The sequence below is a fragment of the Passer montanus genome, unplaced genomic scaffold (genome assembly GCF_014805655.1).
Source record: "Passer montanus isolate IOZ18808 unplaced genomic scaffold, ASM1480565v1 scaffold34, whole genome shotgun sequence".
Taxonomy (NCBI): domain Eukaryota; kingdom Metazoa; phylum Chordata; class Aves; order Passeriformes; family Passeridae; genus Passer; species Passer montanus.
Genome location: NW_024368152.1, coordinates 2,419,338 through 2,447,074, shown reverse-complemented (window position 1 = coordinate 2,447,074; position 27,737 = coordinate 2,419,338). Strand labels below are relative to the sequence as shown.

The 27,737-nt window shown below is 37.3% G+C and overlaps 1 protein-coding gene across 11 annotated transcripts in view; it reads left to right on the top strand.

Moving 5' to 3' along the window:
• DLGAP2 (DLG associated protein 2) overlaps window positions 1-27,737 on the top strand; it is a 446,234-nt gene that overhangs the window by 361,340 nt on the left and 57,157 nt on the right. For all 11 annotated transcript variants that reach the window (XM_039715619.1, XM_039715618.1, XM_039715624.1 and 8 more), the window contains 2 exons: window positions 5,438-6,507; window positions 21,848-22,059. In XM_039715619.1, coding sequence (XP_039571553.1) covers window positions 5,438-6,507; window positions 21,848-22,059 — 1,282 coding nt within the window. The remainder of the gene's footprint in view (window positions 1-5,437; window positions 6,508-21,847; window positions 22,060-27,737) is intronic.

Sequence of the window (27,737 nt, the reverse complement as noted above, 5' to 3'; positions counted from 1 at the left end):
AACTGTATGGGCTGGACACACTGTCCAGCTCTGTTTACGCTGCTAGTGGCAGCAGCCATACATGCCTGCCACACAGTGCCCAAGCAGCCACATGCAGCCCATGTGCTGTTTGACAGCTTTGGGCATTTTGGTGTTTGGCTTTAGGTCCTTAGAACCACCTACCTCTCTCCTTTGGCTGTGCATAGAGACTGGGGGCATAAAGTATCTTGTTACAACGGTGCTACAAGAACAAATAAACCTTGTTTCTCAGAGGATGTTCAATTTTTCAAGTAAGCAGCCTGAGTACTCATGTAGGAATTCACAGAAAGGTCAATACACTGCATGAAGAGCACACACATCACCAAAAATAAAGTCATCTTCTAAAACTGGAAGATGGTCACTCAATCTTTACAATTTTATGTAAATTTTATACCAGATGTTGTGCTACAAAAATAAGTTGGAAATTTCATGAGACCATAAGAGAAGTTTAAGGCATTTGCATTTCCAGGACTTCTTCCTTGCATTTGGCCAATTAGTCACTCTTTTCAATCCCTGTAAATATTAATTTTCAAGGTTAGTATAAGACAGAGAAAAATACTGTAACAAGTATATATATATAATACTATATATATACACTAATAACTAACTAACTGATACTACTAACTATACTACTAACTAACTAACTAATAATATTTTATATATATATATATATATATATATATATATATATGTATATAATACTACTTAATGCAGACCTTGGACAGACATTTTTCCAGCTAAAACATTTAATTATGCATTTTCATGCTTAATGTCTACTTATTTAATTAATATGCCCATTTTCCCAATATTTGATTTTTTTATTAGTTATAGGTTAATCTGTGAGGATATATTTTTCACTGATTCAACTGTGTGAAACAGCAAGATGCAGCAATTTGTTTTTGTCTACCATCTCTTTTTGAAAGCTAGATTAGTTATCTATTTTTGAAAGCAAAATTAGTTATCTCTCTTCAGCAGTGCATTTTCCTGGTTACACTAGGCAGAAGAACAGTTCCTTCTCCAATGAAAACGGCACAGATGTTTCAGATGGGAAAGCAGTTTATGACAGACTTATACAGTTAAAGCAATTCAAATTAACCTCACAATAGAAAGAAAAGTAAGAAAAAAGTTAGGCATCATTAAATAGTTCCAGAGAGTATTATCACACCCTGAAACTTGCTTCTAATATGCAACACACAAAAAGATTTGTGGAGTCAAGCACTTCTTTTGAATGTCAGAGAAGTTTCTGTGTTTTTCTATTGATGCTCTTTAGCCAAGAGCAGTGTTCCAGGAACTCTAGAAATGCACAGCTCTTATGTTGCTTTACTTAGAGGGTTTTAGCCTTCTAATCTAGAACACTAATAGCAGTTCTTGGTCCTTGAACCTATCTTTCTTTCCTTGATACTGACTAGCACAAGGAAATTTCTTGGATGATCTAAAAATAGTGGCCAGACCCCAAACACAAGCAAAGCAACATCTTCTTGGAGCAAGAGAACAACTCTCAGAAAGTCCAAAACTGAAAACAGGAGGAAAAAAAAAAAAAAAAGCAGGACACAACATGGCATAACAGGGAAAGATTTGAAGGAGATAGGAAGGGATGCAGAAATCCTTCCATCTGCTGAGGTTAAAGGTTGACATATCTGTACAGTAGTCTCTGAAAAAGAAGAGCTTTAAGGGATTTTCAGGGTTTTGGAATTACTGGAATCTCTGATATAACAGCACTTTGTCTTATTCTAGGACCACCCCCAACCCCAGTCTTTAAATATTATCTGATTATCCATTGAAGTTAGTTGGAAGATTCCATTTTGCTCTGATGAAATCTAAAAAAAAAAAAAATTCCTATGCTCTCATATAATATCTTTTTCTCTGTTCCCATTCCTTAATCTCTTTTTCTGCTTTGGGTTATGTTTATTTGTTCTTCTGTCTCCCTTTAGCTCTTTAGTTCTGATGGTGGCATTTTATGTTTTTAGAATGATTGCCCAGAGCAAACATAAGAGCTGTTGTAAAAAAACACAAACTTCGAGTTATAGACTAAAGCTTCAGTCCAATTTGTCATTATTTGACCTATCAAATATGAAACTATTTAATTATACCAAAATATTACATTTCTTTTGAAAATATTGGAAAAAAAATTGATGTCGCTTTATGAATTTTTATTAATCAGCTGTGCTGTGGTCATTGACCATAGACATACTTTTAGCCCCTTGCAAATTCTAGAAAAGCATGTTAGCTTAATTGAATTTTAAACTAGGACATTTTTCTTGGCAGGCTAAAAGCTAGCACATGGGCAATTACACTGCTCTGGTACCACACAGTAATTCATTCAGCCACAGCTCAACTGTTTCTTCAAGCACTTCAGTCTCCTGAAGAAAGTTGACTGAATAATACAAAGCACAAATTACTTGATAAATTAATATATTGTATTTCAAAATTCTGAAGATTTTTCAAAATATTTATATGAAGAACTAGTTGTGTCTGGAATAAAGAACAAGTTTGATATCCTAGATTGACAAACCTAATTAGAGTGATAAATTTAAATGATGCACATGTATATAATCTGGGAGTTTATCTAGTTTTAGTTACTCTCTATGACAGTGTTAAGAGGGGGCAATTACTTCTGAAAAACATCTACTTCTTAATTCATGTTTTAATTATTTTGATTACGTTTAATACGTGCCTATAGCAGTTTCTAGCTACTGTGTATCAAAAAAAAAATAAGACATTCCATGTAGCTCATAAAATGTTATATGAAACATGCTATGTGAAAGCATCATAGAGAAAATGATATTTTTCTATAGTTGCAAAATGAGTTGGAATCACAGGGAGCCATGAGGGACAGAAAAGCTGTTGTCAGATTATCCATTGCAGTGCAGTCAAATCATCACTTCTCATACTCCTAGGGATGTAACAGAACAAAAATATGTGAAGCCTTCTGGTTTATGTTTGATGTTGCATGAGGCCTAAAAAAATCACCAGGGACTAGCAATTCCGTGCTCCAGAACTCCTTTAAAATTAGTTTCTTATTCTCTTTCTTTCATTCTGGATCTCTGCCATGGCCTTTTTTTTGTTTCGCTAAATACATTGGTGAGGCACAGTATGAGTTATATTCATTCATGGATGGGCAAGATTGTGATGAAAAGGCTTGGGGCTGATTCTCATCATGTTGTTAGAGTGACAGAAGAGCTTCCTTCCACCTCCCTCTGGCTCACACCTCTGTGAACATTAATATCAGAAAATCCATAAACACTTTGGAAAATATTTCCTATATTGTAACTTCCTATTTCTGTAAAAGGAGAACAGTACCTTCCACATAGAATCATAGAATAGTTTGGGTTGGAAGGCACCTTTAAAGGTCATATAATCCAACCTCCCTGTAACAGGCAGGGACATCTTAGATGAGATCAATCTCTTCCAGTGTTTTACCATCCTCATAAAAAAATCTTCTTCAGTCTATCTAATCTCATGGGTTTGTAAGAACTATGGTAGTAATCTCTGTCAGGTGCTTTGGGAACCCTTTATGAGAAATACAGACTAAGTAAATTCAGTACATGGTCCATTATTATTCCCCTGATAATGTTTGGTAATATCCTGGGCAAAGTACCACTAATTACAGGACTACTTTATGTAGCTGAATTCCAAAGCACTGTTATAATTTACTGCCACGTCTGCATATAATCAAAATTATGTCATTTCAGAGAAACACTTATATTTCCTTCCTGTAACTACATTTATGCAAGGTATTATAACCTAATAGGACAACAGACTGAGCAATCAGCAGTAATGAGATTTTATTTTAATGCAATAATAGCCAAGAATTAAGTAGAAGAAACAGACAGGAAAACAAAATAGAAGCAGAAAGGAATACATGCACAGACCCATCAGTTTGATGGCATGACAAAGTATAGAGGTGGCATTTGTACCATTAAATCCATCTTTGACTTCAGTGTGGCATCATTATGCCTAGGCTGAAGAATACTTCACTATTTATTAGTTTAATGCTGTGTTCATTTTAAAACGTTGTGTGTAACTCTGTTGAAGTTAGTGTGTAATAACGATATTAAAATATCTCCCACAATAGGAAATACACAGCACTTAGGTTAAGGGATCATGATGTAAAACATATTACAATATAAGAGAGATATGAATATTGATCTGTTTCATGACCATATTCAGGCATTGAGTTTTCACTAACAGTGAAGACTTTGATTTAGGAGAGCTTTGTCATACAGTGAGAAACCTGTCCAAATGCTGTCAATTACTGTGTTATCTCTGAAGCTTGGTTCAAGTGTCCAGTTAATAAATATTCTCTAGCTTCCATTCTGGTGGAGACCTGCAACTTCCTTGTATCAACCACCTGTGCAAGATTATTTAGATTCTTAGAGCAAATTTGCAGAAAGGCTGTGCTAAGTGGGTTGTATAAACACTTACACATCTGTCTTATCCTCTAAAGGATTATCTTGCATCTTATCTCTTTGTCTGCTCTTGAAATGTTTCTTAAATAAGCTGAAATTGAAGAGGGAAAGTGAATGGGAAAACAAAATTGAAGTATTTCTGGGGTTGTTTTTATTTTTCTGTTTGTAACATTTGACAGCTGCAAGAAATTGCATGAGAGACAAAAAAACAAACCAAAGGCTTAAGTATCAAAATCTTTGCTTACAAGCTACTCTTATTTAGCAATCGTGCTTGCATAATAACCACTACTCAGAGCACATGATTCATAGGAAAAAGTAATCAAGTATATAAAACCCCATAGCTTGTACCTAAATATATTTGGGGCTTTTTCAGGAATAACTTAGAGTGATTAAATAAATATTATGTAGTGTGGTCATAAAAGTTTTTATTGATAAACTGTTTAGCAATATAAAAATTTAGCTTCATTTCAGCACGTTCATATTTTTTCTTATTGCTGTTTATTATTTATATTTATGAAGAGTGAACTTAGGATCATGAAGCTGAGATTCATTCAAGAAAATTAGGTTCAATTTATAGTACAAAAATGACTACATGGAGAAAGGATATATTTAATATTTCAGCTGTGAAACCACCAAAATAGAAACTAGACCCATGTAACTTAAATGATTAGTCACAAAGCTTGACATATGAGCTATAAATATTAAATAATAAACTGAATACTTGAATGTATCTATTAAATTTGAGTAAATTTACACAATTAATAGCTTCATAACATCTAGAATTGCTAGCACACAATTTTGCAAAGAGAAATGAGGCTGTATTCTCCCCATAATTTATTCATATTGAACAATTTTAATTAGTTTTTAAATGGTGGAAGAAATTCCATGAATGGTGAGACTTTCCACCAAGGTCATAGAGAAAAAATGTTTAGTTTTTCAATATACTTGGAATTTTCAAGGTAATCTTTTAATCAGACACATAACACAGGTTTTATGTGTTCTCATGACAGACCAGCAGTACTCATGGTCGCCTTCTCAGCACTTCAATGAAGAAAGATATTCTCCTGCTCCGAGGAATATGAAAGGATTATCTGGTAGTCGCAATCAACCACAGTTATGTTCAGCTCATACTTGTGGCTTAGCATCCCCTGAAGATTGTGAACATACCCACGACCATATCCACCATGGGCAGGAGCCAAGACCATCGTATCTTCTCAGCCCCACGGAGAGTTGCCCGCTGGACCACCACCGTTGCTCCCCCCGCAGCTCCATCCATTCTGAGTGCATGATGATGCCCATGGTAATGGGCGATCACATGTCAAGTAGCACTTTCCCCAGAATGCACTACAGCTCACATTACGACTCCAGAGACGACTGCGCCATGTCTCACGGTAACCCCAAGATTAACCGTATTCCTGCGAATCTTTTGGACCAATTTGAGAAACAGCTTCCTCTTCACCGGGATGGGTTTCATACTTTACAGTACCAGCGGACCTCAACAGCTGCGGAACAACGCAGTGAGAGCCCGGGAAGGATTCGCCATCTCGTTCATTCCGTCCAGAAACTTTTTACTAAATCTCATTCTCTGGAAGGATCATCCAAGGGCAATGTTAATGGAACAAAGGGAGACAGCCGAGGGGACGATCATCATCATGGGCACCATTCCAAGCACAGCAAAAGGAGTAAAAGTAAGGAGCGAAAACCAGAAGGCAAGCATAAATCTGGAATGAGTAGCTGGTGGAGCTCTGATGATAATTTGGACAGCGATAGCACTTACCGAACCCCTAGTGTGGTAAATAGGCACCATGCAGATCATATATCCCATTGCTATCCTGAGGCACTCCAGGGGCATTTTGGGGATCTCTCATTGAAGACTTCCAAAAGTAACAATGATGTGAAGTGTTCGGCTTGTGAAGGGCTACCAATGACCCCTGATAGTAAATATATGAAAAGGAGTTCTTGGTCCACGCTTACAGTAAGTCAGGCTAAGGAAGCTTATCGCAAATCATCACTGAACTTAGATAAGCCTCTGGTTCATCAGGAAATCAAACCTTCTTTGAGGCCGTGCCATTACCTTCAGGTAAGAGGAAGATTTTCTTGAGATTTTTAATGAAAAGAGCATCACAGTATATGCCATAGTCATTGTAAAAAATATACAAAGGTACCTCTCAAAGAATTTCTGTATGGCTCTCCAATTGCAAATATCAGATATTCCATTCAAGTGAGAAATCTCTGGGTTTTGTCTTTGTTTATAGACCACAAATTAAAAACTATAAAACAGGTGTGATATAAATTAGTTTCAGGTCAGTAGATGTATTTTCATCCTTGGAAATCATACCGAACACCTTGATGTACATCACACTAAAAAAGGAGCAGTACTCTCAGCAGTCTGAGAGCTAGAAAGAGTGTTTTAAATACCTCCATGAATGAGTGATTTTTAAAACAGGCTGTGGAGAATCCTATTTTTGTGTTCTTTTATTCCTTCTCTCCATGTTTTTGTAAGTAATAGATGAATGGGTTTACTGGTGTGCTTTGTTGTGGTGATGATCACCCACATAGTTCTTTTTAATGATTGGATCACCCAGGATCATATTGAACTCAGCCTCTTTCAAAACCATACTATAAAAACATCTGTGTTAAAAGATACATGGGTACCTCAGGGAGAGAGATATTTCAGCCCTGGGCCTCAGACTGGTTTTGATGGTGCTCTGCACATGTGTTCTCTTGCAGCAACAAAGAAGCTCCCACTTTCTCCTACATTTAAATTTTAATACCTCCTGCTTGATGCCATTTGGCACTCCAAAGTCGTGCTAATGTAACTATTTACCATGCTGCAATATTATCTGTATAATAAAGTGACAGGGGTTTAAATAATACTTTCCAAAATACTATTTTTAGACATTTGTATAATTTACCTGGCCTATGTCCAGCACAGTCGCATCACAAGTGATATAAGCACATCAGATTATACAGAGAATTCTAGTGGGTGCAGAGCAAAAGGAGAGAGTACCTCAGAGGATAACTTCTTCACGTAGCTTTGTCACCACAAAAAAAGTAGTATACAAATATTCCGTTAGTAATTTATACTAAGTATAGCCTGCAAAGCCCACATTGTTCTGAGTACATTCTGAGTACATTCACTTCTATTTCTTTTTAAGCAACTCCTCTTTCTACAGAACTTCACCAATTCTCACATTAACATGGGGAAATCTCTAGTCCAGATCTATGTATTATGAGATTTTCAGTTTCTCTGGGCCCTGCAGGAATGACTGTACTTCTGTGCAGATCTCTCTCCTCTCAGAGCTATAGGTATCCAATAGGGGTGAGTCATACTGGAAGAGCCAGATCTTTTCAAATGCATATGCAGACATCCAGGATCAATCTTCCCTAGTGAAACAGGGAAAGTTTCTGATTGCAGAGAAAGGAAAATAAATTGCAGCCCTCAGAGCATTACCATGCAAATTGATTCCAATCTAGACTGACAGCTGTGGTATTTTATCATATCCAAGTACATTCTCATGTATGTAAAATAGACTGCACTTCCCTGGAAGTTTTTGATCTAACTCAACGAGCCAGAACTGGAAGTGCGTCATGTGCAGAGACTTCCATTCTGTCTACGTTCTAAAACCATGCATACAGCTGTGACATTACAGAGAAGTTTAGACATTATTAGATTTTTCCTTCCCATTACATACTTCTACCCTGAAAACTCTGGTTCCTCTACACCTCTTTTGGCTTTAGTGCTTTCCTTCTGAATCATGTTTCATAGTTTCTTCTACCCCATCCCCCCACTCCTACATCTCATTTGTCTTTGCAGAAGCTATAAATTTAATTTTCATTTGCCTTCTCCTTACTCCCAACTTTTATCAGCATCCTCAAGTGAATGTGAAAGACTGAGCTCAAAAACTAACTTGGTTATCACTGAACTTTAGATAAAGCCCAGTGACAGGCCTAGGGGTTGGAAAAGCACAGTTCTTTACAGCCATTTTTTATGCTTTTTGTGAATCAGGATTACTAAAAAAAGGAATTTAAATTCAGTAATTAGGAAGGCTTATCCAGCTTAAAATCCAGGAGATGTGAATTCAAAGTTTTGCTGCACAGAGACTTTGTGATCTTTCTTTCTAAAACCCTTTAAAAATGGGACAGTACCCATTCCCTATTCACAGGGATCCTATAATGGAAATGGTTACTACCACAAGGAATCTCTCCTTTTGTCCAAAGCAGTAATACAAGACAATACAACAATAACAAATATTCTAATTATAAATATTAAAATAAAACATATGTTTCATCATATCAGAATATGCCATTCAGAGCATAGATATCCTTCAGACTGAGTGGCTGGCTTATTCACTGCCCAAGGTCAGCAAACAAATTGAGGGGATTCCATTCTGCCAATGTCATAACTAAATGCTTGGTTTTGAAACTTCTGCTTTGAGGGATATTGGGCTGTCACGATGTAATCATTAAGATCAGAAATATGTCTCATTATTACCTCTGCCAGGAACTTTCTCTCTGACCCAGGAAATGTAATTTGTTAATCTCTGAACACTTCAACTGCTTTATCTGCAAAACTGAGGAGGGATATTTAGCTATTCTTATGGCAGTAAAAGCAGCACCACTGGATAATGATTGGATAAAAATAATCATTAGGTTCAGAAACTGAGAAAAGTAGAGAAACATGTCAGAATTCCTACCCAGGAGATTTTGCTGCCTTGCTCAAAAGTAGATGGCAATGAGAATCCAAGGGATTATGAAGTTGATGTGCAGCAGCAGATTTCCCTGAGGTGCACAAGTGAACAGATTAGCATAAAACCCCAAGGCTTTTCACAGGGTCTCTGTTTTTAAAGTGGTATTAAATACATTTTTCTTGACTGATATTAGGTATATATTTTTAATTATTTTTAAAATAAAGCTGTGAAATTACAGTCCTTCAATGAATACACAAAAATGTAAATTACCTCTGAATAACAAAAATAAATGTCGATATTTATATATTATTATCAAATTTTTATATATATTTTTTTTTTTGTTCTACTACCTTTTTTCTACTTTTGTTCTACTGCCTAGTTATATGAAGTTTCTCAGTAGCCACCTCAGTTTTCTATCTATTGGTTTTCTTCCTATTATTTTTTTCAGTATCTGCATGAAATATTTCTACTTCTGTTTTCCACTGAGACTTTTGATATACAGAATCTCAAAGACCTATGCTTGAGACTTTGTTTACTGTCTTATATTTGAGCTTCTACTTTGTCTTCTGTCATAATTATTGAGCTTTTTTTCCTTCAAACTGAAACTCTGAAGAGTGAGTATAGGAATTTTCTTTCAAAGAAGGAAGCTACTAGCAAATTAACAAATGCCTGGGAAAAGGAGATAAGACAAGGGATTTTGAAGTTGCCTGCTCTTTATATGCTTCAGTCATGTCCTAGAGTTGAAAGCAAGTATTTCTTTAACCTGGTAAATCTCCAAGCTTAATCTCTGGCTCCTCTTTTAGGGTTTTGCATTTCCTTCTCCACACAGAGTCCTTGCAGCTAAGGCATCTCCTGGGACTGGGAGTGTGGTGCTGGAAGTCAGAGGTGATTCAGTCAGCATGCCTTTTTCAAGCATGGATGGTCATCTAGTCCTAAAGCAGATGGTTTGAGAGAACTAAATTAGTTGAAATACAGTTGTGTAAAATAGTGATTATTTTTATCATTTAAACTCAGATCAGATTTCCTTCACTCCTTCTGCAGTGGAGGTGATGGGAGCACACAGGAACAAGGGAGAGGGGAAGAGTGAGAAGCTCATTTGGGAGGGCTGTAATGTCAATGGTTGACCAATTATCACCTCAATAGCAGAGGTCTACCATTTGCAACTGTACACTAACCATTTATCATATGGTTAGTGAAATCAAAATATTTCAGAGATTCAAGATTTCAGACCATCTTGTGAATTATTAGCTACAGTTACTATGTATGGGCCTTTAATTTCTATTTTGAATGCAAACAAATCGAGCATTTCAGTGCATTTCTGGACATCCAACACTTTGACACCTCACTCAGCAACAAAACAGCCCAAGTAGAACACACGTGCAATAAAGCACGCTTTTGTATATTTTAGCCATAGTGGCTGCTACTGTTTTCCAAGTCACTTTAATTTTAATATAAAATATGTTAAGAAGAAGAAGATAAATGAGCTGTGAGATGTCCTCTGTCTTCATCAGCTGTTTTGGCTAATTAGGGTTCACATGTGTACAGTGCAATGACTTTGATTAATTCCACTCTGATATGAGTACTAGCAAGGAGCAAAGACTTTTAACAGGAAAAAAAACAGAGATGAACTAGATAACTGTGCTGAAAGGATACGCACAAAAGAGTCACTTGCAGCTTCCAGAAGTGAAATAACTTTGAATGCTAGTTAATGAAAAATAATTCCCACAACAGAGCCAAAAAATAGGCAAGGGCTTCACACTCACCATGACTGTAGTTCTGGAGCACAGTGCGATGTGCTCACTGATTAATATTCCTTCCTCATTCAACAGCCTCCAAAGCAGCAAGCAGTTGGGGTAAACATACCACAAGGTACAGTGAATGAGTCAGCACTAAAAAAGGAAATAGCATGTTGTTCTAAAAATGGCTTCAACCCACTCCTGTCTTCCCAGTGCATTTAAGTACGAGCGTCATCGGTTACAGCACAGGCACTGCTAAGCATGTGGATAATAATGTCAGCTGTGTACTCTACAGAATGAAAGAAAAGCACAGTTGGTCTCTTTTAAAAAGAAAAAGAAAAAAAAAAGCAGCAGTTTCAACAAGGCTCTTTGCTGGTTTAAGTTAAGGCTACATGGAGAAAACCTTTGAGGGCAAGCTAATGGACAAACAGGCCTTAAGCCCTCAGTTACATTTTCTCAGGATCTCTGCTGGTGGCAGTACAGATTCCCACAAATGAAACCACTGCCCTTGTGAGGCACATGACTGCTTTGTACTCTCCCTCTGGTTTGCAAGGAGGGATTTGAACTCAATGCACTTTTCTCAGCACTTCATCTTTGTGGAACTAGATTGTATGTGCTTGCTTGACATAAAACCCGCACATGAACTACAGGAACTGCATCCAGTCCTCTACCAGTGAGTGCACACTGTGGAGCCAGCCAGAGCCAGCAGAGTTTTGATGCTCACATCCAAATCACTATCACCCACGCTGTCTTCACAATGATTTATGACCAGCCACCACTGAAGAATTAACTGGGTTGTTTCCACAGCAGGAAAAACTAGTATAGACAGTAGGGTAGCAGGGCAGTCTGCATCCTAGATCAGCATGGACAAATGCTGTACCATTTGGTTTTGTACAGGCTGAGACATCCTTGTCTCAGCCACCCTATGCCCTCCCAGTCAGCAGTGGAGATGTGCAAGACAAACAGGTAGTGCCCAAACAACAGGGGAAATGAAGGGACAATTTTTTTGCCCTATAGTCCATTCACAGTGTTAATGTCAGCCTGCAACATCTTGTGGAGCATTAAATAAAAAGGAGCAATAAAGTTTACACTTCCCTGTATTTACAGAATGCTGATGGGTTTGTGTATCACAAATTCTAGAATACTGAAATACCCCTCCCGAGGGGGAAATACACTCAATCAATGATATTGTAAAGCAAAGCTCTGACCTAGCAGCTGTCTTAAATCACTGGTATCTTGAATTACTGTATTAATCAGAGATACAGGGCACTGCTTCCATGCCCACTGAATAAAATTAATTACTGAAACTGTTTTCCAAACAACAGTAAAAAGATTTCAGAGTCAGTATTTTCTTAAAGCTGCCAGAACATGTCCCTATTACTGTGGAAATGTCAAAGCTATGAGTAGAAAAGGGAGGCCATGATCCCACTGCCCTTTAATCAGGGGGAGTTGTCCTCCTTTATGATGTTAGGAGTGTGTTGCCAAATTGTTTCTCAATGTTCACTTCACTGAATCTGAAGGCTGACCTTTGCAGTTGTTACTCAAAGGTGTCACTGGTTCTGAAGAAGTTTTCATGCAGGAGTAACTTACTCATATATACACTCAGGCCGTCTGTCAAAGGAGGCTGCTCTTGGGGCTGTACTGACCACACACTCTCCTAGGCCACAGACTTGCTGCCTGGGCAGACCCAGCTCCCCTCTAGAGCAGTCCTTGCCATTCACCCTGCAAGGATGTGGCTGTAAAAATGGTGAAGTATTCACAAATGCTTTGTTTTTGTTTTTTCTGGGTTTGGCCATCTTACAATGCTGTGCTTAAAGTTTGTTTTTTAAAGTGGAATTGTAAATGTGTTTAAATAGCTCATTGTCCATATGGACAAGTTTCCTGGTACTTTGGTAGGGAAACACTTTTTGAAAAGTATGCAGATAGTTAGGTATTACATAGTAGATAGGAGAAAAATACTCATTTTGCTCTGGAAGCTAGATAATTGCAGTCATCTGGACTTAACTGCTCAAAACATTATGTCAATCATATCTAATAGATAAGTCCAGATAAGTCACCTGGACTTAACTGCTCAAAACATTATGTCAATCATTCGTTAAAAATCAGAAAAAAAAAATTATGAGAGGCAAATACTGCTGTTAAATAGCCTTTAAAATTTTTTTTTTAAAGATATGTACTGTTTTTTCAGTAGTAGACCTGTAACAAACAGAAAAAAAAAAAGTTACATAATTTCCTGCTTCAATTAAATGAGATGCTGTTTACCACAGGCCACGGTGTGCTCCTGGTAGCCACACTTTTTCAGAGAGAAAGATTGCTCCACAGCATGGGGGTGAAGGGTTGCCAGGCAGTGATCTCCAGGCAAGAAGGTGGGTCTTTACTGGCCCGTGTTTGCCCAGCCCCAAGGCAGCCACCACACCATTTGCATCCTTCTCTCTCCCAAGTTCTTGTGGTTGTGCAGCACAGTGAGTTGCAGCAGCTCACCAGCTCAGCTGAGCACTTACCTTTACTTATCCTTATTACTGGTTTTGGGGTTATTTTTCAGATAGCACTCTAGGTCATTAATAACATTGCTTGAAAAGCTGAATATTGCTTAAGGAAAATCTGCCGCACTGAATTGAGTGTAATATAATTTTAAAGTGTCTTGAGCTGACCACAAAGCAGTGTCCTTGATCACATACCAAAGGAAACACACAGCCAATTGAAACACGTTTCCTTGTTGAAACTCTGCTGGGTTTTGTGTCTTAGATTGAGAGACTATAAACAAGTTCTTGTGTAAGTAGAAGCCCTCCCTTCAGTCCAAGCTCACCTTATAGCAAAGCTCTGGCACAAGATCTCACTGAGTTTAGCAGGCTAAAACCACCCACAGCGTGGGCAAACCCATGACTGCTGTCTGACTCCACATGTCAAAGCAGCAGAGTCCTGAGGGTCCCAGAGAGACCCAACAACACAGCAGAGGATTTCCAGGTGACTGAACTGCAAGGATCTGTGCCATCAATAGGAGCACAGATGGTAATGGGGCGGGAATTTGGCCCACTTTCATCCAAAGAGTATAAACAAAACCACAAAGTCCTCCCAACACCAATTACAGTATTTAGCCATCCTCGAGTTATAATTCACATTTGCTGGAGAACCGCCCATGACTGCTGTCTGACTGCACCTTGCTCCACATGTCAAAGCAGCAGAGTCCTGAGGGTCCCAGAGAGACCCAACAACACAGCAGAGGATTTCCAGGTGACTGAACTGCAAGGATCTGTGCCATCAATACGAGCACAGATGGTAATGGGGCGGGAATTTGGCCCAGTCTCATCCAAATAGTACAAACAAAACCAAGTCCTCCCAACACCAATTACAGTATTTAGCCATCCTTGAATTATAATTCTTTCATCCAAAGAGTATAAACAAAACCACAAAGTCCTCCCAACACCAATTACAGTATTTAGCCATCCTTGAATTATAATTCACGTTTGCTGGAGAACCAGTTGGGAAACATAGTGCTGGTTCTTTTTTGTTCTTGTTGCTGGCTTGGAGTTTTTTTTATTTGCGCTTTTTTTTAAATTTTGTTTTTAATCGTTTGTGAGATATTAGTTATAAAACATGATTAAACTGAAAAGAGCACAGGTCTTTAGAAAACACAGAAGCAATTGTAGTACACTGGACAGAAATCTTTCCTTCAAGGATTGCTTAGTGAAGTTTGCTCAGAAGTCCATGAGAGAATAAAATCAGGCAATAAATTATGCTGACAGTGATTTTCCTATTTGAACAACTCCCAGCTGGAATAGTATGTTTGTGTTCTGTGATCTACATGGGTGTCCAGATTATTACCAAATCCCAAATTCCTGAAGTCAAGCTGTTTTCAACCCAATTTATAGCATATATTGTTTGGAATCTACATTATTTCCTTCCTCTTTCTGTAATACTATGGCTGTGCAGAGCAAAGCCTGGAGAGAATGGCTGGAAAGATTACTCTTGTTTTCTCAAATTAGCTCCTGCCTTGATGGACAGAGTCAACACACCTTCGGGAATGCTGCAAGAACTCTCTGTGCTTCTGAGCTGTCAAGAAGTTCAAGGAGTGGAGGGTGGCATGTGAAAATTAAAGCTAATTACGAAGAATGACATTGTTAGTGGTGAGGAGGAGTCCCTGGCATGTTTTGTAGAGACTTTTCAATGGCTTCATTGCATAATTCATGTTCTTTACAATGAATCAGCACATTAAAAAAAAAAAAGCCACACAGAAGAAACTAGTCAAAAATGTGCACTGAGAATTGTGGTGAGTTGTAGACACAAAATTAGCTACTGAGGAAACAAGCTTCTCTTTTCAAGTACTGCACTCTTCCTTCCTGCAAAAATCCTGAGCAACAGGGTCTAGCCAGTAAACAGGGGAATGTCTTAGTGCCATTAACTTCAGAAAAATATTCTTGTAATTGCTTGGTGTTCCTTCTTGAGTGAAATTGTCAAAAACACAGGAGGTCCATCTCCCATCTCCCATTGTAGTATCAAGGAAACTTTCTACTATTGCAAAAAATCATCTCTCTCTGCTCTGCAAGATTGTCATTTACTTTCATCTACTTGCAGCTGTACACAAAGGCTGGTTTTCTGAGGCCCTTGAAGACATGATCTGGGAGAAAACCTCTTACCTGCATTTCAGATTGTGTCATCTTCTTGACCAGGCTGAGAAAGCATAAAATTACAAAAATTTTGTCTCCAACAGAGTATTTTGTATCTTATCCTTCTTCACATCATGTATAGTTGAATTTAATGTGCAGACAGCTTCTCCTTCTAGTAAAATGGGAAAATTGTATTACTAAAATAAGATTTAGGTAAAAACCAATATTTCCATTAATTTTATATCTGAATGCTAATTAAATTTCACAGAACTCCTATGAGGTAGGTAATCCTCACTTTAACCTTTGGGAATGAGAATTATGAAGAAGTGATAGTCATTTCCCTCCGCTGAAGCTCTTTATTTAGAAGAGTTTCATTTTAGATAGCAAAGTAATCAGCAGTTTTAAGCAGATCAGCAGTTTGGCTGTGGAACATCTTTAAAATTCTGGGAGCTGTGAGCAAATGCCATAGAAGTGGATGGAACAACAGGAGTGGGTCTGTTTTGAAATGTCAATAGCTGTTGCCATTTTGACTGTTTTAGCTAAACCCTAAACGGAAATAAACTAAATAAAATCAAATTAACAGTGGTCAAAGTCCAGAAGAATGAACATTTCATTGTTTCTTCCAGTTTTGTCATCAGTATTGCTTAGATACAAGATTAGATGTTCACACTCCTAGAATTAGTTTTAGGGGGCCTAGATTGCCTATTTCTCATAAGGTATAAGGAAAAGCTTTTTCCTCCCAAGTGTAGTCAAACATTGGAACAGGTTGTCTAAAGAGGTTGTGGAGTCTTCATCTTTGGAAATATTCTAAACCCAGTTGGACAAAGTCAAATTATACCTGAATATCCTGAGTTAGAAGGGACCCACAAACATCACTTCATCCATCTCCTAGCCCTGCACAGTACCATCCCCAAGAGTAACACCATGTGTCAAAGGGCACTGTCCAAATGCTCCTTGAGCTCTGTCAGGCTTGGTGCTGTGACCAGTTCCCTGGGGAGCCTGTTCCAGTGCCCAGCTACCCTCTGGGTGAAGAACCTTTTCCTGATATCCAACCTAAACCTCCCCTGACACAACTTCAGGCCATTCCCTTGGGTCCTGTCACTGTCACCACAGAGAAAAGATTGGGGTCTGTCCCTCCTCTTCCCCTCACAGGCAAGTGTGACTGCAGGGAGCTCTCCCCTCAGTCTCTTCCAGGCTGGACAGACCAAGTGCCCTCAGCCCCTCCTCACACGGCTTCCCCTGAAGGTTCTTCACCATCTTTGTAGCAGTTCTAGGCAAGCTGTTGTACCTGATCATACTTCGAGCAGAAGGTTGGACTAGAGACCTTCAGAGTCCCTTCCAACCTCAGCAATTCCATGATTTCTAGTTTGTTCTATAGTTTTATTAAATCCATCTCTGTTTTCCCTGACAACATGCTGGTTTTATTCTTCCTGAGAATCAGGGGACAGACGTACAGCTGAAGTCCAGTTAAGGGTCCAAAATCCTTCTTCTGTCAGATCTGGTCTGAACACAATCAGTACACTCAACAGGAAGAATAGAAACATAGAATCATTTAGATTGGAAATTATCTTTAAGGCCATTGAGTCCAAATGTTAACTCAGCACTGCCACATGCACCACTAAATCATGTCTCTAAGCACTGCATCTACACATCTTTTAAATACATCCAGGGGTGGTGATTCAGCTTCTTACCTGGGTAGCCTGGTCCATTTTAATTAAATTACAACACAGCATAAAACATATGAAATAATAAAAGAAGAAAAGTTAGAACTCTACTCACACAAATATGTATTGTTTCTATAAAAGGGAGATAGAAATAAGATTTAAAATAAAATTCAGAAATCATAATTTTTATGGCCATTAACTGGTCATGTTAATGGCCAGTCATAACTCTAGGTATTTAGCCAAAAAAATTAGTAGTAAGGGGTATTTTAAGACATGAACTTCTAACATCACAAGGATAGCAACATTTTATCCAAAGCAAGGAAATTTGTTTTTATAGTAACAAAATTTCTAGAATACCCACTGTGAAGATGACAGTTTGGTTTCTTCTGTAGCCTATGGATCACCAAACACGAAACACCATCTTCTCAGCTCCATTAATTGCATTCTAAGCATCAGGATGTACATAATTTTCGAGCAAAGATACTTCTTTCTTTGTTAAGAGGCTCTACAAGTTTTCTCCAAACACTCTTTTACATAAAATTCATGTGAGTGCTTGGCCTAGGGGCTGTAACTCAGCTCCCTCTTCTCAGGTAAATCCCTGATCACAAAGCTGCATCGCACCCTTTTATGTGGATCGAGTCCCTCTCTCCTAACCAGCCCTCCCCAGGCAATCTCTGAGGGCTTCATAAAAAGGCTGGGAGTGACAAAAAGAGGAGAGCTCTCCAAACTTCATTGATTAGAAGGTGACCAAGAAAGTCTTCCACTTCCACAGCTGTTTCATCATAGAAGAAAAAAACAAGGCTACTGTATTTTGAGGGGGGGGAAACCACAAAAAAAAACCACCAAAAAAAACAAAAACAACCCCACCTTTCTTCTTCAGAAAATGATTTTAGGATCTGACAGAAATAACAGAAAGCTTTTCTGCTGCCTGTAATCAGATACAGTAAGTCCAAGAAAGGAGAACTATTTGAGATTTTTCTTCACACTTTACATTCTGATTGCTAACTAGATGGACCTTCTTTAGGAACTAACTCTCCTAAATGCCTTTATGGGGAATTTAGGATCCTCCTTAAGGTTCTGGAATTCACTGTCAGTTCAGCTTCATAACATGTAGTAAGTGTCAGGTATCAAGTGCTTTATTAACATTGACCCAAGTTGATTAATGTAAGATGTCAAAATGAATCAGTAGATGGACAATTGAAAGATGTCAGATTTTCTGAATCTGGTGCTCCTTACAGCAACAGTGAATACTTATGAATAGTGATACTTATGAAGGAGTCTCATCATTCTCTGTAATAGCTGTAACCAGATCAGCAGCCAGACCTTGTCAGCCAGTTGTTCTTGCAAAAGGAAATGCATATGGTAATATGCAGTATAACTCCTCTGTGGATAGAAGCTACATATACAAGGATTCATGTTAACATCTAGAACAGAAGGAAGGCCTTTTTAGACATTATAAATATCAGCATTCATCACTGTATGTAAGTAGATAATTAGGGTAATTATTCCAAATTAGCAGCTGCAAGCCTTGCAGATGGGAATTTCAGGGGCTGGTAGCTATTGTAAGGTAGAATTTCTGGAAGTTGCAAAGACCTTTCCATATTTTGGAAGATGTATATTTAATCACCTTCATATATGATGTTAAATGTTTTTGTTAATATCTCAAAATAAAAATCTTTCCTGCACTTACATAATGCTTTTGCTTTTCTTTAAAGCTGTGTTGGGGTTTGAGAGAGCCTGGATTTGGAAAGATGTTTCCAAGTATTTAACCTATCAGCTCAAGTAAATGAAGAACTAGGCTGACCTGGGGCTCAAATTTTGGTCCTGTTCTCAGTCCATGAGGAAAAACAATATTTATTTTTTTCCTTTTTTTTTTTTTAATTTTTCATTTTGAAGATAGCAAAAAGACTCCAGCTGTTCTCCAAAGCTCTGGATGAAACCTTCTGAGAAAACACATGGTCAAATTTCCTCACCAGGTTCCAGAAGCATTTTCACTGCATTCACTATATTGTGCTCCTTTGAATGGCTTAAGTGAAAAAAAAAAAAATCCAACAAAACCTAGATATTTTAATTGTAAATAATGTTGTTACAACCATATAAATGCTTCTGTGATAGCCAGTGAGTTGGTTTGATTAGAAAGGGATTCTTGTTGCCTTGTGTACCATGAGCACATCACACCATAAGTGGAGCAGAACTTCTTTGGGTTTCAGCTTTGGTCTTTAGCTGTTATGTGAATTCATATAACTTATGAATACAGACAGCAAAAGAAATGCAATCAACAGAAACAGTGATGCACATAACTGCAATGTTTGTCCTTATCACAGTGAAGTTTAATTTTTTAGATACTTTAATGTACAGAATCAGTCATTTCCTATCTTTTAAAATAAGATTGCAACTTCAAACAACAAATAAGCCTGTGTTGTACCCATTTAAATCCAGTCCTTATCTAGTTATTTGAATATGGAATTTCAGGCAAAATAAAGTTGAGAAACTAATCATTTTCTGCATTTGAGTCAGTAAAAGCTTATTGATCAATGTCTTTTTAAACTTTCTATTTAATTATCTCTGAAGTAAAATGAAGGAAAGAAGTTTCAAGCCTAAATAATCATTCTATGAAAAAGTTATTAGGGGATTTTTTTTTAGAAAATAATATTAAGACATGATAATTCAGCTTTAGTACTGAAAGTTTAACAGTACACCCTGTAGTGGGCCTATGTAGATGGCAGTCACTGCTTTTTTGGCATTTGGACTTCGGCTTGAGCCATGCTGACATACATTTGATAAAAAATATTTAAAAATAAGAGTATGTTTGTATGATATCAAGTAGTAAAATAGCTCCCTAATTCAGATTTTTGCAGCTGTTAAAGTTGTCCGCTGTGGATTAAAAAATTAAATGCTGAATTTAATGTATATATATTTAGTATTTTAAGCAACTAGCTATGACTACTATGACTACATGTAAATGATCTTTTAGATCTCATAGAATCATAAAGAGCATTCCTGAAACATTAATTTTATACCTATTAGGTCTGAGAAAAGAAATGAGAATTTTGTATAATACTTACAGGCTTCAAGTTTGGGAAGATTTTTGATGCTTCCTTTCCAATCACTATCCAAAGCTGAATAATGTGAAAAGTTTGTTTCTTTGCGTGATGTAACCATATTACACTTAGATTCATGCTCTGTCCTATTACTCTGTATAAGAACATGACATATTTTTTTCTCTGATAGTTATCTCTACCATTTTTTTGATATGTGCAATCTATTTAATTTCTTCTTATCTGACTTCATCTTCAGTCTTTTATTTCTTTTTTTCTGTTTTAAGCTTCTGCTTTTAAATTTAATATATTTATTTTTACTTGTTCACCCCTTTTTAAAACTTCATTTCTCCCTTAATCCCTTTTTAGGACTCAAAGCCACACCTCTGTTCACCTGGTGTGTGGGGCTAATTCATCTGTCTTGAAAGGGCTATAGATGGCAAGGAGATCATGTTAATTTTTTAAACCCAGTCTCCAAGACTGCTGAAACCAATGGGAGCACTTGCTTCAGCTCCACAGTGAACTCTGTCTGCAGGAGCTTTCAAATATCTTTGACTTGAAAATCTTTATTTGATACCTGCTTTGCAGAAACTACAAAATATATGTCTAATTGAGATTTCACACTTATAGTATATTAGTAAATAAAGACATTAAACTGCTTAATATAGATGGAATCATAATGTTGATAAAGGATTTGATGCTGCCAAGGGCATCTGCCTTGGTCCACTGATGAACTCTGTCACATCCTACTTTTTAAATGGGAGTCCTTATAATGCATTACAGAGAGTTGCCTATATCCTTAAAACAAATTAAATGCATAAGTGTGTTTCTGGATTAGAGCCAGAGGACTTGGAAGATTAAATTAAAAAAAAAAAAAAGCACTAATGGCAGAGACAGGCAGTGTTTAATCATAAGCATTGAAACAAGGCTGATTTCACTTTGGATTGAAGAATCTACTCATGCTCATTTCTTTGGTAATTTGTGGTGCAGATATTTCCATCCACCAGCTGTGGACTATCCAACTACCAATCTTACTATTTGGAAATCCACTTGAACTGCATAAAGGCAACTGCAATCCTGCAACCACTTGTATTATTTAACTGTTTGAATTTCTGATATATTACAGTCTCTATCAACCATTTTGAATCTCCTAGATAGAAAAAAGACAAATTACCACTTCATTTTTTTTTTTCCCCACAGAAGTTTGCCATAAATCCTAATCCTATCCATTTATGCCAAGATCATGGCTTAGTTTATCTGAAATACTCCATTCACCTCCTTATAAGGACTACTGGTAATAAATCCCAAAGTGCTCAGCTTTCAATAAGTTTCAGGTCTAAGATTCCTGAATAACTTAGTGTTATCAGATTAAAATCTATGTGCAAACTTTAAGATGCTTCCTGCAGTTTAGAGCATGTCTACAAATAGATATTGCAGCTTTGCTCACAATCCATGACTTTATTGTTCCTTGGGTTCTAACATTTATGAACTGAAAATTTCCAACTCTGAAGTTGAAGTTAAATGGCAAAATCATTTAGGGTTCTCAGAAATCTCTTTATAAGACATCTATTTCTGAAGAATAAAAAATTCATTTCTTGTCTTTGTAAAATGAATAACGGAAGGAAGTATTTAAAGATATGAAAAGAATAAACCACATCCTGTGTGTGTGTTTTATGGTGTCTATTAGGTACCTCAGGATGAATGGGGAGGATACCCAGCTGGTGGGAAAGATGAAGAGATCCCGTGCAGAAGAATGAGAAGTGGGAGCTATATTAAGGCCATGGGAGATGAAGAAAGTGGAGATTCTGATACTAGCCCCAAGACATCACCAAAATTATCCGTTCGACCAGAGTCATTATTAAAATCCATTGGGCAAAGACCACTGGGAGATCATCAAAAGTAAGCTTCACTACACCTTTCTGAAAGTTGTCATGACTTGGATAACTTTTCTTTGTGTCTTATGGGCAATGGTCAGCTTCCATAGGGAAAAAAAATCTGTAGTTTAAAAGGTAAATTTTTGTCTTCATTTTGACTGAGTTACAGTTTCTTGTGGTAACTGGATGAAAACCTGACATCTTCCATCTATGAAATAAACCTTCTACTTCTGAATTAGTTTGTTATGTTTACTGAAGGAAATGTATACATGTTTTATTCGAAAAGTTCAAAGTTCTGGGTTTTTTTTCTCTAGAAGGATTGGTTTATATTACAATTTTTATTATTTCATTGCTTTCTCTGAAATAGAAGATATACTCTCTTCTATACTAGATATAATATTAAATATATAATTGTACCATATATTGAGCATTTTACACCTTTTTTATCAATGTAATGCTTTATGTATCAGCTGTACTGTATCATACTAATTTAAACACATTGTGGAGGATTTTGTTTGATTGGGTTATTTTTCATTCATACTACCTACAATATGGCCTATTAAATAACTAAAGCAAATCTTAAAACTACAGGGAAGTATGTAGCTATACATGTTTTCCAATAGATCTTTATTTTCCTCTCCCTTTTATCTTTTCCATATATAATTGTATAAGTAAACTGTAAATATTCTTGTCAGGAGAATTTCAAAGTAGTAGCCTGATTTAAAATCTGCAGATTGTATTAATTTAACTGGATGTTTCTCATGGCTTAGCAAATTTATCTTTTTCCTGGGATATAAACTAAAGAAATTAGGAGTGAAATCTTGGACCAAGTGTTATTTTTTGTTCTGTAGGTAATAACATATGGTTTACCATAGTGACTCACCTTTTCATAAAACAAAATAAAACAAAAAACATAGGCAAAAATCCTTTTGGCTTAATTAAATTGAATTATTTACCTTGCAATCTGCAAGAAAGCCACTTCTTTGCTTCATATTGTACTGGCCCAGCCACTGCCTGGCTGAGTTCTGGGCACTGTTGTAGGCCAGGGATCATTTCCAGAGACAGTTTGGTTGCAGCCATTCCAGTTTTGGAGGATATGTCTTATCTTATTCATGCCACAAACTGAAATATTTTTTTAGGCACTTTTCTAACTTTCCAAGTACTTAGACCAAATAAAATATATTCTATGCTGTTCTTTGTTTCCAGCTATGGTTGTGCCTCCCACAAAGCAATCTGAGTAGTAGCACAAATTTTCCAGTGAGTGACAGGTCTTGGTTCCTGCCCTAGACCACGACAGCTTATAAACAGATTCAGACAGCAATTAAACATAACCAAACATACATATTCAAATAAGGAATATATTTCAAGAAAGAAAGTATTCCTGATTTGTTAAATCATGAAGGCAGGTGGTTGTTAGTGGGCCAATACCCAATGTTGTGTCTTCTGTCATTTTTCCATGTATTGCAAATACACCACTCAGAATTTAATTGATTAAAGCACGGGTGCACTGCTGATGCATGTACTGGGGTTGACAGCCGTGCTTGTTCACGGCACCAGAGGGTTTCATTACATAGTTACCACTAACCAGTCAGAAAAGGAGGAAGCTTTTTGTAATACTGTAAAATATTATTAGGGGTTCTGTTGAAAATTTGTCACTAGCACTGCAATAAGAATACCTGAGCAGCCAGGCTGCCCCTGATGACAGATATCTTTTAAGTCTTCAGTTTTTCCTTAAACTGTAGGGCAACACCTTGAATCTGCCAGCCTAACATTCATGGGTTTTTCCTGGGACTTCAACAGAATTGTGACAAGTATTCTGGTTTTTGTAAGTCTTTCTTGCAAAAATCTAGAGATTTCAGCAATCCTAAAGGCAGATAGAAAAGTTCTTGTTGCACAGAAATACAAAGTACTGATCCTAAACTTGGATTTTCACCACAAGCCATCTCCTCCAGGATATCTGTTTCCCTGTCCCTGTGGTTGCCTTTTCTGTCTGGCAGATGTCCATGAAGGATATAACAGTGGATAATAGTTATGGAGCCTTCCTTCCTCCCCCAGCATGGCTCAGTAATCCCACTGCATGCTGAGCACCATTTGTACCACTGATCATGCTGCTGAACCAGAAGCCAGGGCTTTGAACAGCATTCCTGCATGTATAGCAGGGCTGAGCAGCATTTCTGGCACGTGTTATGAGAAATTACATAATTCAAGATGTCAGCTGCATTAGCTGGTTATTTAGCTTGTTTACCCAGATGGAGGGAGCTAGTGCACAGAAATAAAATGAGGGTTTCATTCTCTTACTCCTCTGCTGGGGTGACAGGGTAGCTCAGAACTGGGGTCTGCCAGACCACCAGTAGATTTGTGATAAAAGCTGAATATTGATAGTTTTGGCAGTATAAAAACATTTATTGGCTGCAAAACAAAAGTAGATGGATTTCATAAGAAAAAGCCTACTTTTCCTTCGCTATCCTGAATACAATAAAACAAAAATTAGAGCAGCCTTCGCTTAACCTTCAACAGATGTTTGACATGTGTACATTTCTCCTCTGACTATTATTAGGCATCTTTGCACAGACTTTTTTTCCCATTTAAATTCTGTTTATGCTTCAACAAAAGTAAGCCCTATTTTACTGGTTTGTGTTGCTCAAAGGTCCAGGAAATTGAACATTAGAAGTTTATAAACAATAAAAATGCATTTTTGTGTCTGAATAAATAAATACAAATAGATAAATGTAAATTAAATAATAGAAGCATTAAAATTCTGAAATAATATTTTTAAATTGCTTTTGGAAAGGAGTATATTTTACTCGAAGTTGGGGAAAAAAAAAGGAAGTGCATAGTCTGCCACTGCTGGTTTATAAAGCTGACAGAAGCAGGTCATACACCCAACCACAGCCATCTGATCACCACCTCTGGCAGAGAGATGGCACAGCCAGCAGCATGCCCAGCCCACCCCCAGCCTGGGCCACCTGTCTCACCTCTGCATAGTGCCAGGACTTGGTTCAGAGACCAGCTCTGTTGGATGCAGCCACTCACTGCAGGACAGGAAAACTTGGCCAAAGAGTCAGGTAATGGACCTGGCTTATTTCTGAGCATAGCTACAGCATAAAGGGGTTCCATTTTTTCTGGACTTTTCAAAAAATAAATGCACCTAAATATCTAGATTACTCACTGAAGAGAAATGAATTGCAGTTCTTTCTTTATGTTTCAAAAAACTAAATAGTATGTTGCACTACTTAGTCAAATAACATCAAGTTGAAGCCAGTGTAATTTATTAGTATTATTAGGAAATTTCATTTGAGCAAATTATAATGCAATCAGACTGTGTGGTGGAGACAGGACACATACGTGAATCTACTTCCTTTTAACTTTTTGTTTTCTTGGAATGGTGACAGAAGTCCTATTTAATGTGGAAATTATGTTGACTCCCAGTAGCCCTGGGGAAAAAAATAAATGTGTTTTGGTTTTTTTAAAATTATTTTTCACTGTGATTATACAAAATTGTTCAGATGTCAGTTTTGATATGCTAGAAGTGAAATGCAAGTCCTTCTATTCAGTCCATTGTTTTTTGCTGTGCTGTGAGGCTACTGAAGATGAAGTAAAACTGTGTTGGAAGGCAGTAGTTTGTAGAAGGTATGTCATATACTGCTGGGCATTTTCGTTGACATTAAATATCATTAATCAACTGAACCGTTTATGGAATGGATAGTTGAAAAAACGGGTGTGTCTGTCCCTGTCCTAAATAAGCATCAGAGACACTGGGATCCTGAAAGCAAAGTTGAAAATAAAACAAGAATTTTGTATTCTGAAATAGGAGAGTAATTCTGAAAAACTGAATGTAATATGGTTATTTGATGCTTTTCATTTTCAGGAAAAAAGTAGTTAATATACTGATTATGTAAATTAACAGAATAATGCTGTAGAAATAGCAAATTCCATTTTCAATATCTCCTTTTTGAAGTGTTATGAAAGACTCTGAAAACCATCTCACCATTTAGTCAAAAGTGATAACAATAGCATTTAGCCCAAATAAATACACTCTGTTTGAAGATCATACTGGTATCACTCACACAAATGAAGAGTCATGCTGTGCTGAAGTTTTCCATTATGCTCTGAAGTGACTCACAGGAAATTATGAAGATGAAATAGGTTAAGCCACTGTAAAATAAATTCAGTGACAGCAATGTCTACTTTTGTTTTGTAAACCTCTAATGGCAGACTTTCCTGTTTCTGGTAGTCCAGACATCTTAAGCTGATGGGTGGGCAAACAGAAAGACATGTGAGCACAGAGTTAGTACAAAAAGGTAGTGTTTCAATGAGGAGGGGAATCTGCCATAGTTCAAATTATTTGGCAAACTACAACAGTGTAATACCAGTGATACTTCGAGTTGTCTTGACAACCCAAGATTGAGTTTTTCTCTTAATACTCTGCCAGATTTTGGCCACTGTATGGAATGAGTATCTTAAATTATGAATCACACTCACAGAGAGAGAGCATCTGTGCCTCCCTCAGATGTTTAACATCTTTGTTTTGCGGGTTGTTTACACCCATAGCACACCTGAAGAGCACGATGTGTGTCCATATTTCAGCCACTCTTACTCACAGCCTGGTGAGTCAGCGCCCAACACAAAACACTTCATTCAGTATTTTAAGTTAATACGTCTAAAACCTGAAATGGTTGACGTGTTTTCTGGGCTTATAGTAAACCAGAGCAAAAGAATGATCTTTCACTGCTCTCCCTCTTTTCAGAGTGAGAGATTGCATCTATCCATGGCCACACTAACTTAATGCTTATCTGGACTGTCATCCAAGGCATGTACCTTCTGTTCTGCAGAGTTTATTATGGCAACAAATATGTTGCCAAAGCACACAGCAAGGGGATTAAACCTCAACCAGATCTGACAGCACTTAGCTGCCAGATCCATTGGCTCAGCAGGAATCATGGAATAGCACAGACTCTTCTAAGACACATGGGAAATCTCCGTTAAAAAAAAAAAAATCTTTCCATTTACAACCATTTGTGGTAACCATAACATGCTGACAACATTAGAAAGCAAAAGAGAAATTTGGAAGCAATGCATAAGACCAGCCCTGTGGGTTTTCATCCATCTTTGCCCATGACACTGCAGACTCCACTATTTTTTAGTGCCAAACAAATTTGTGGGTCTTTCTCCTAAGACACACCCTTTGGCAAGTGCGCACACAAAAAGCAGTGGGTAAGTGTGCATATGTGGGGGGTGGTGTGCAAAAATGTCACAGATTGAGAGTTAAAGCACACCTTCCTTGCTAGAGAAATTAGTGTCCTCTTTCAATATTATCCACTGCTGTGCACCAGTGATCCAAGCCTTTTTTAATTTTTAAGGTAAACTTCAATTTGCCATTAGCTCTTCTACGTTTTAAATTAGGAATGGTTTTGAAGCCACTCCTGAGAAATATTTGTAATAGAAGAGATGAGGAAAATCACTAGAAAAGGAACCCTCGTCTTTTATATGCTTTTTATTTATCTTTGGGGTTTTTTTCCCTCAATCTTCTGACTCTAAAAAGCCTCATTACACACTTCATTAGTAGCTTTCTGAGGCCCTATAGTGTAGTAGCATCTACTCAGAGTCTCTGAGGGGTGAAATTGGAGATTTACTGAGGAGAGTTTGAGGGCTAATTACAATGCCTTATCAACTAATAATGTAATCAGAGGGCCACTGGCATGG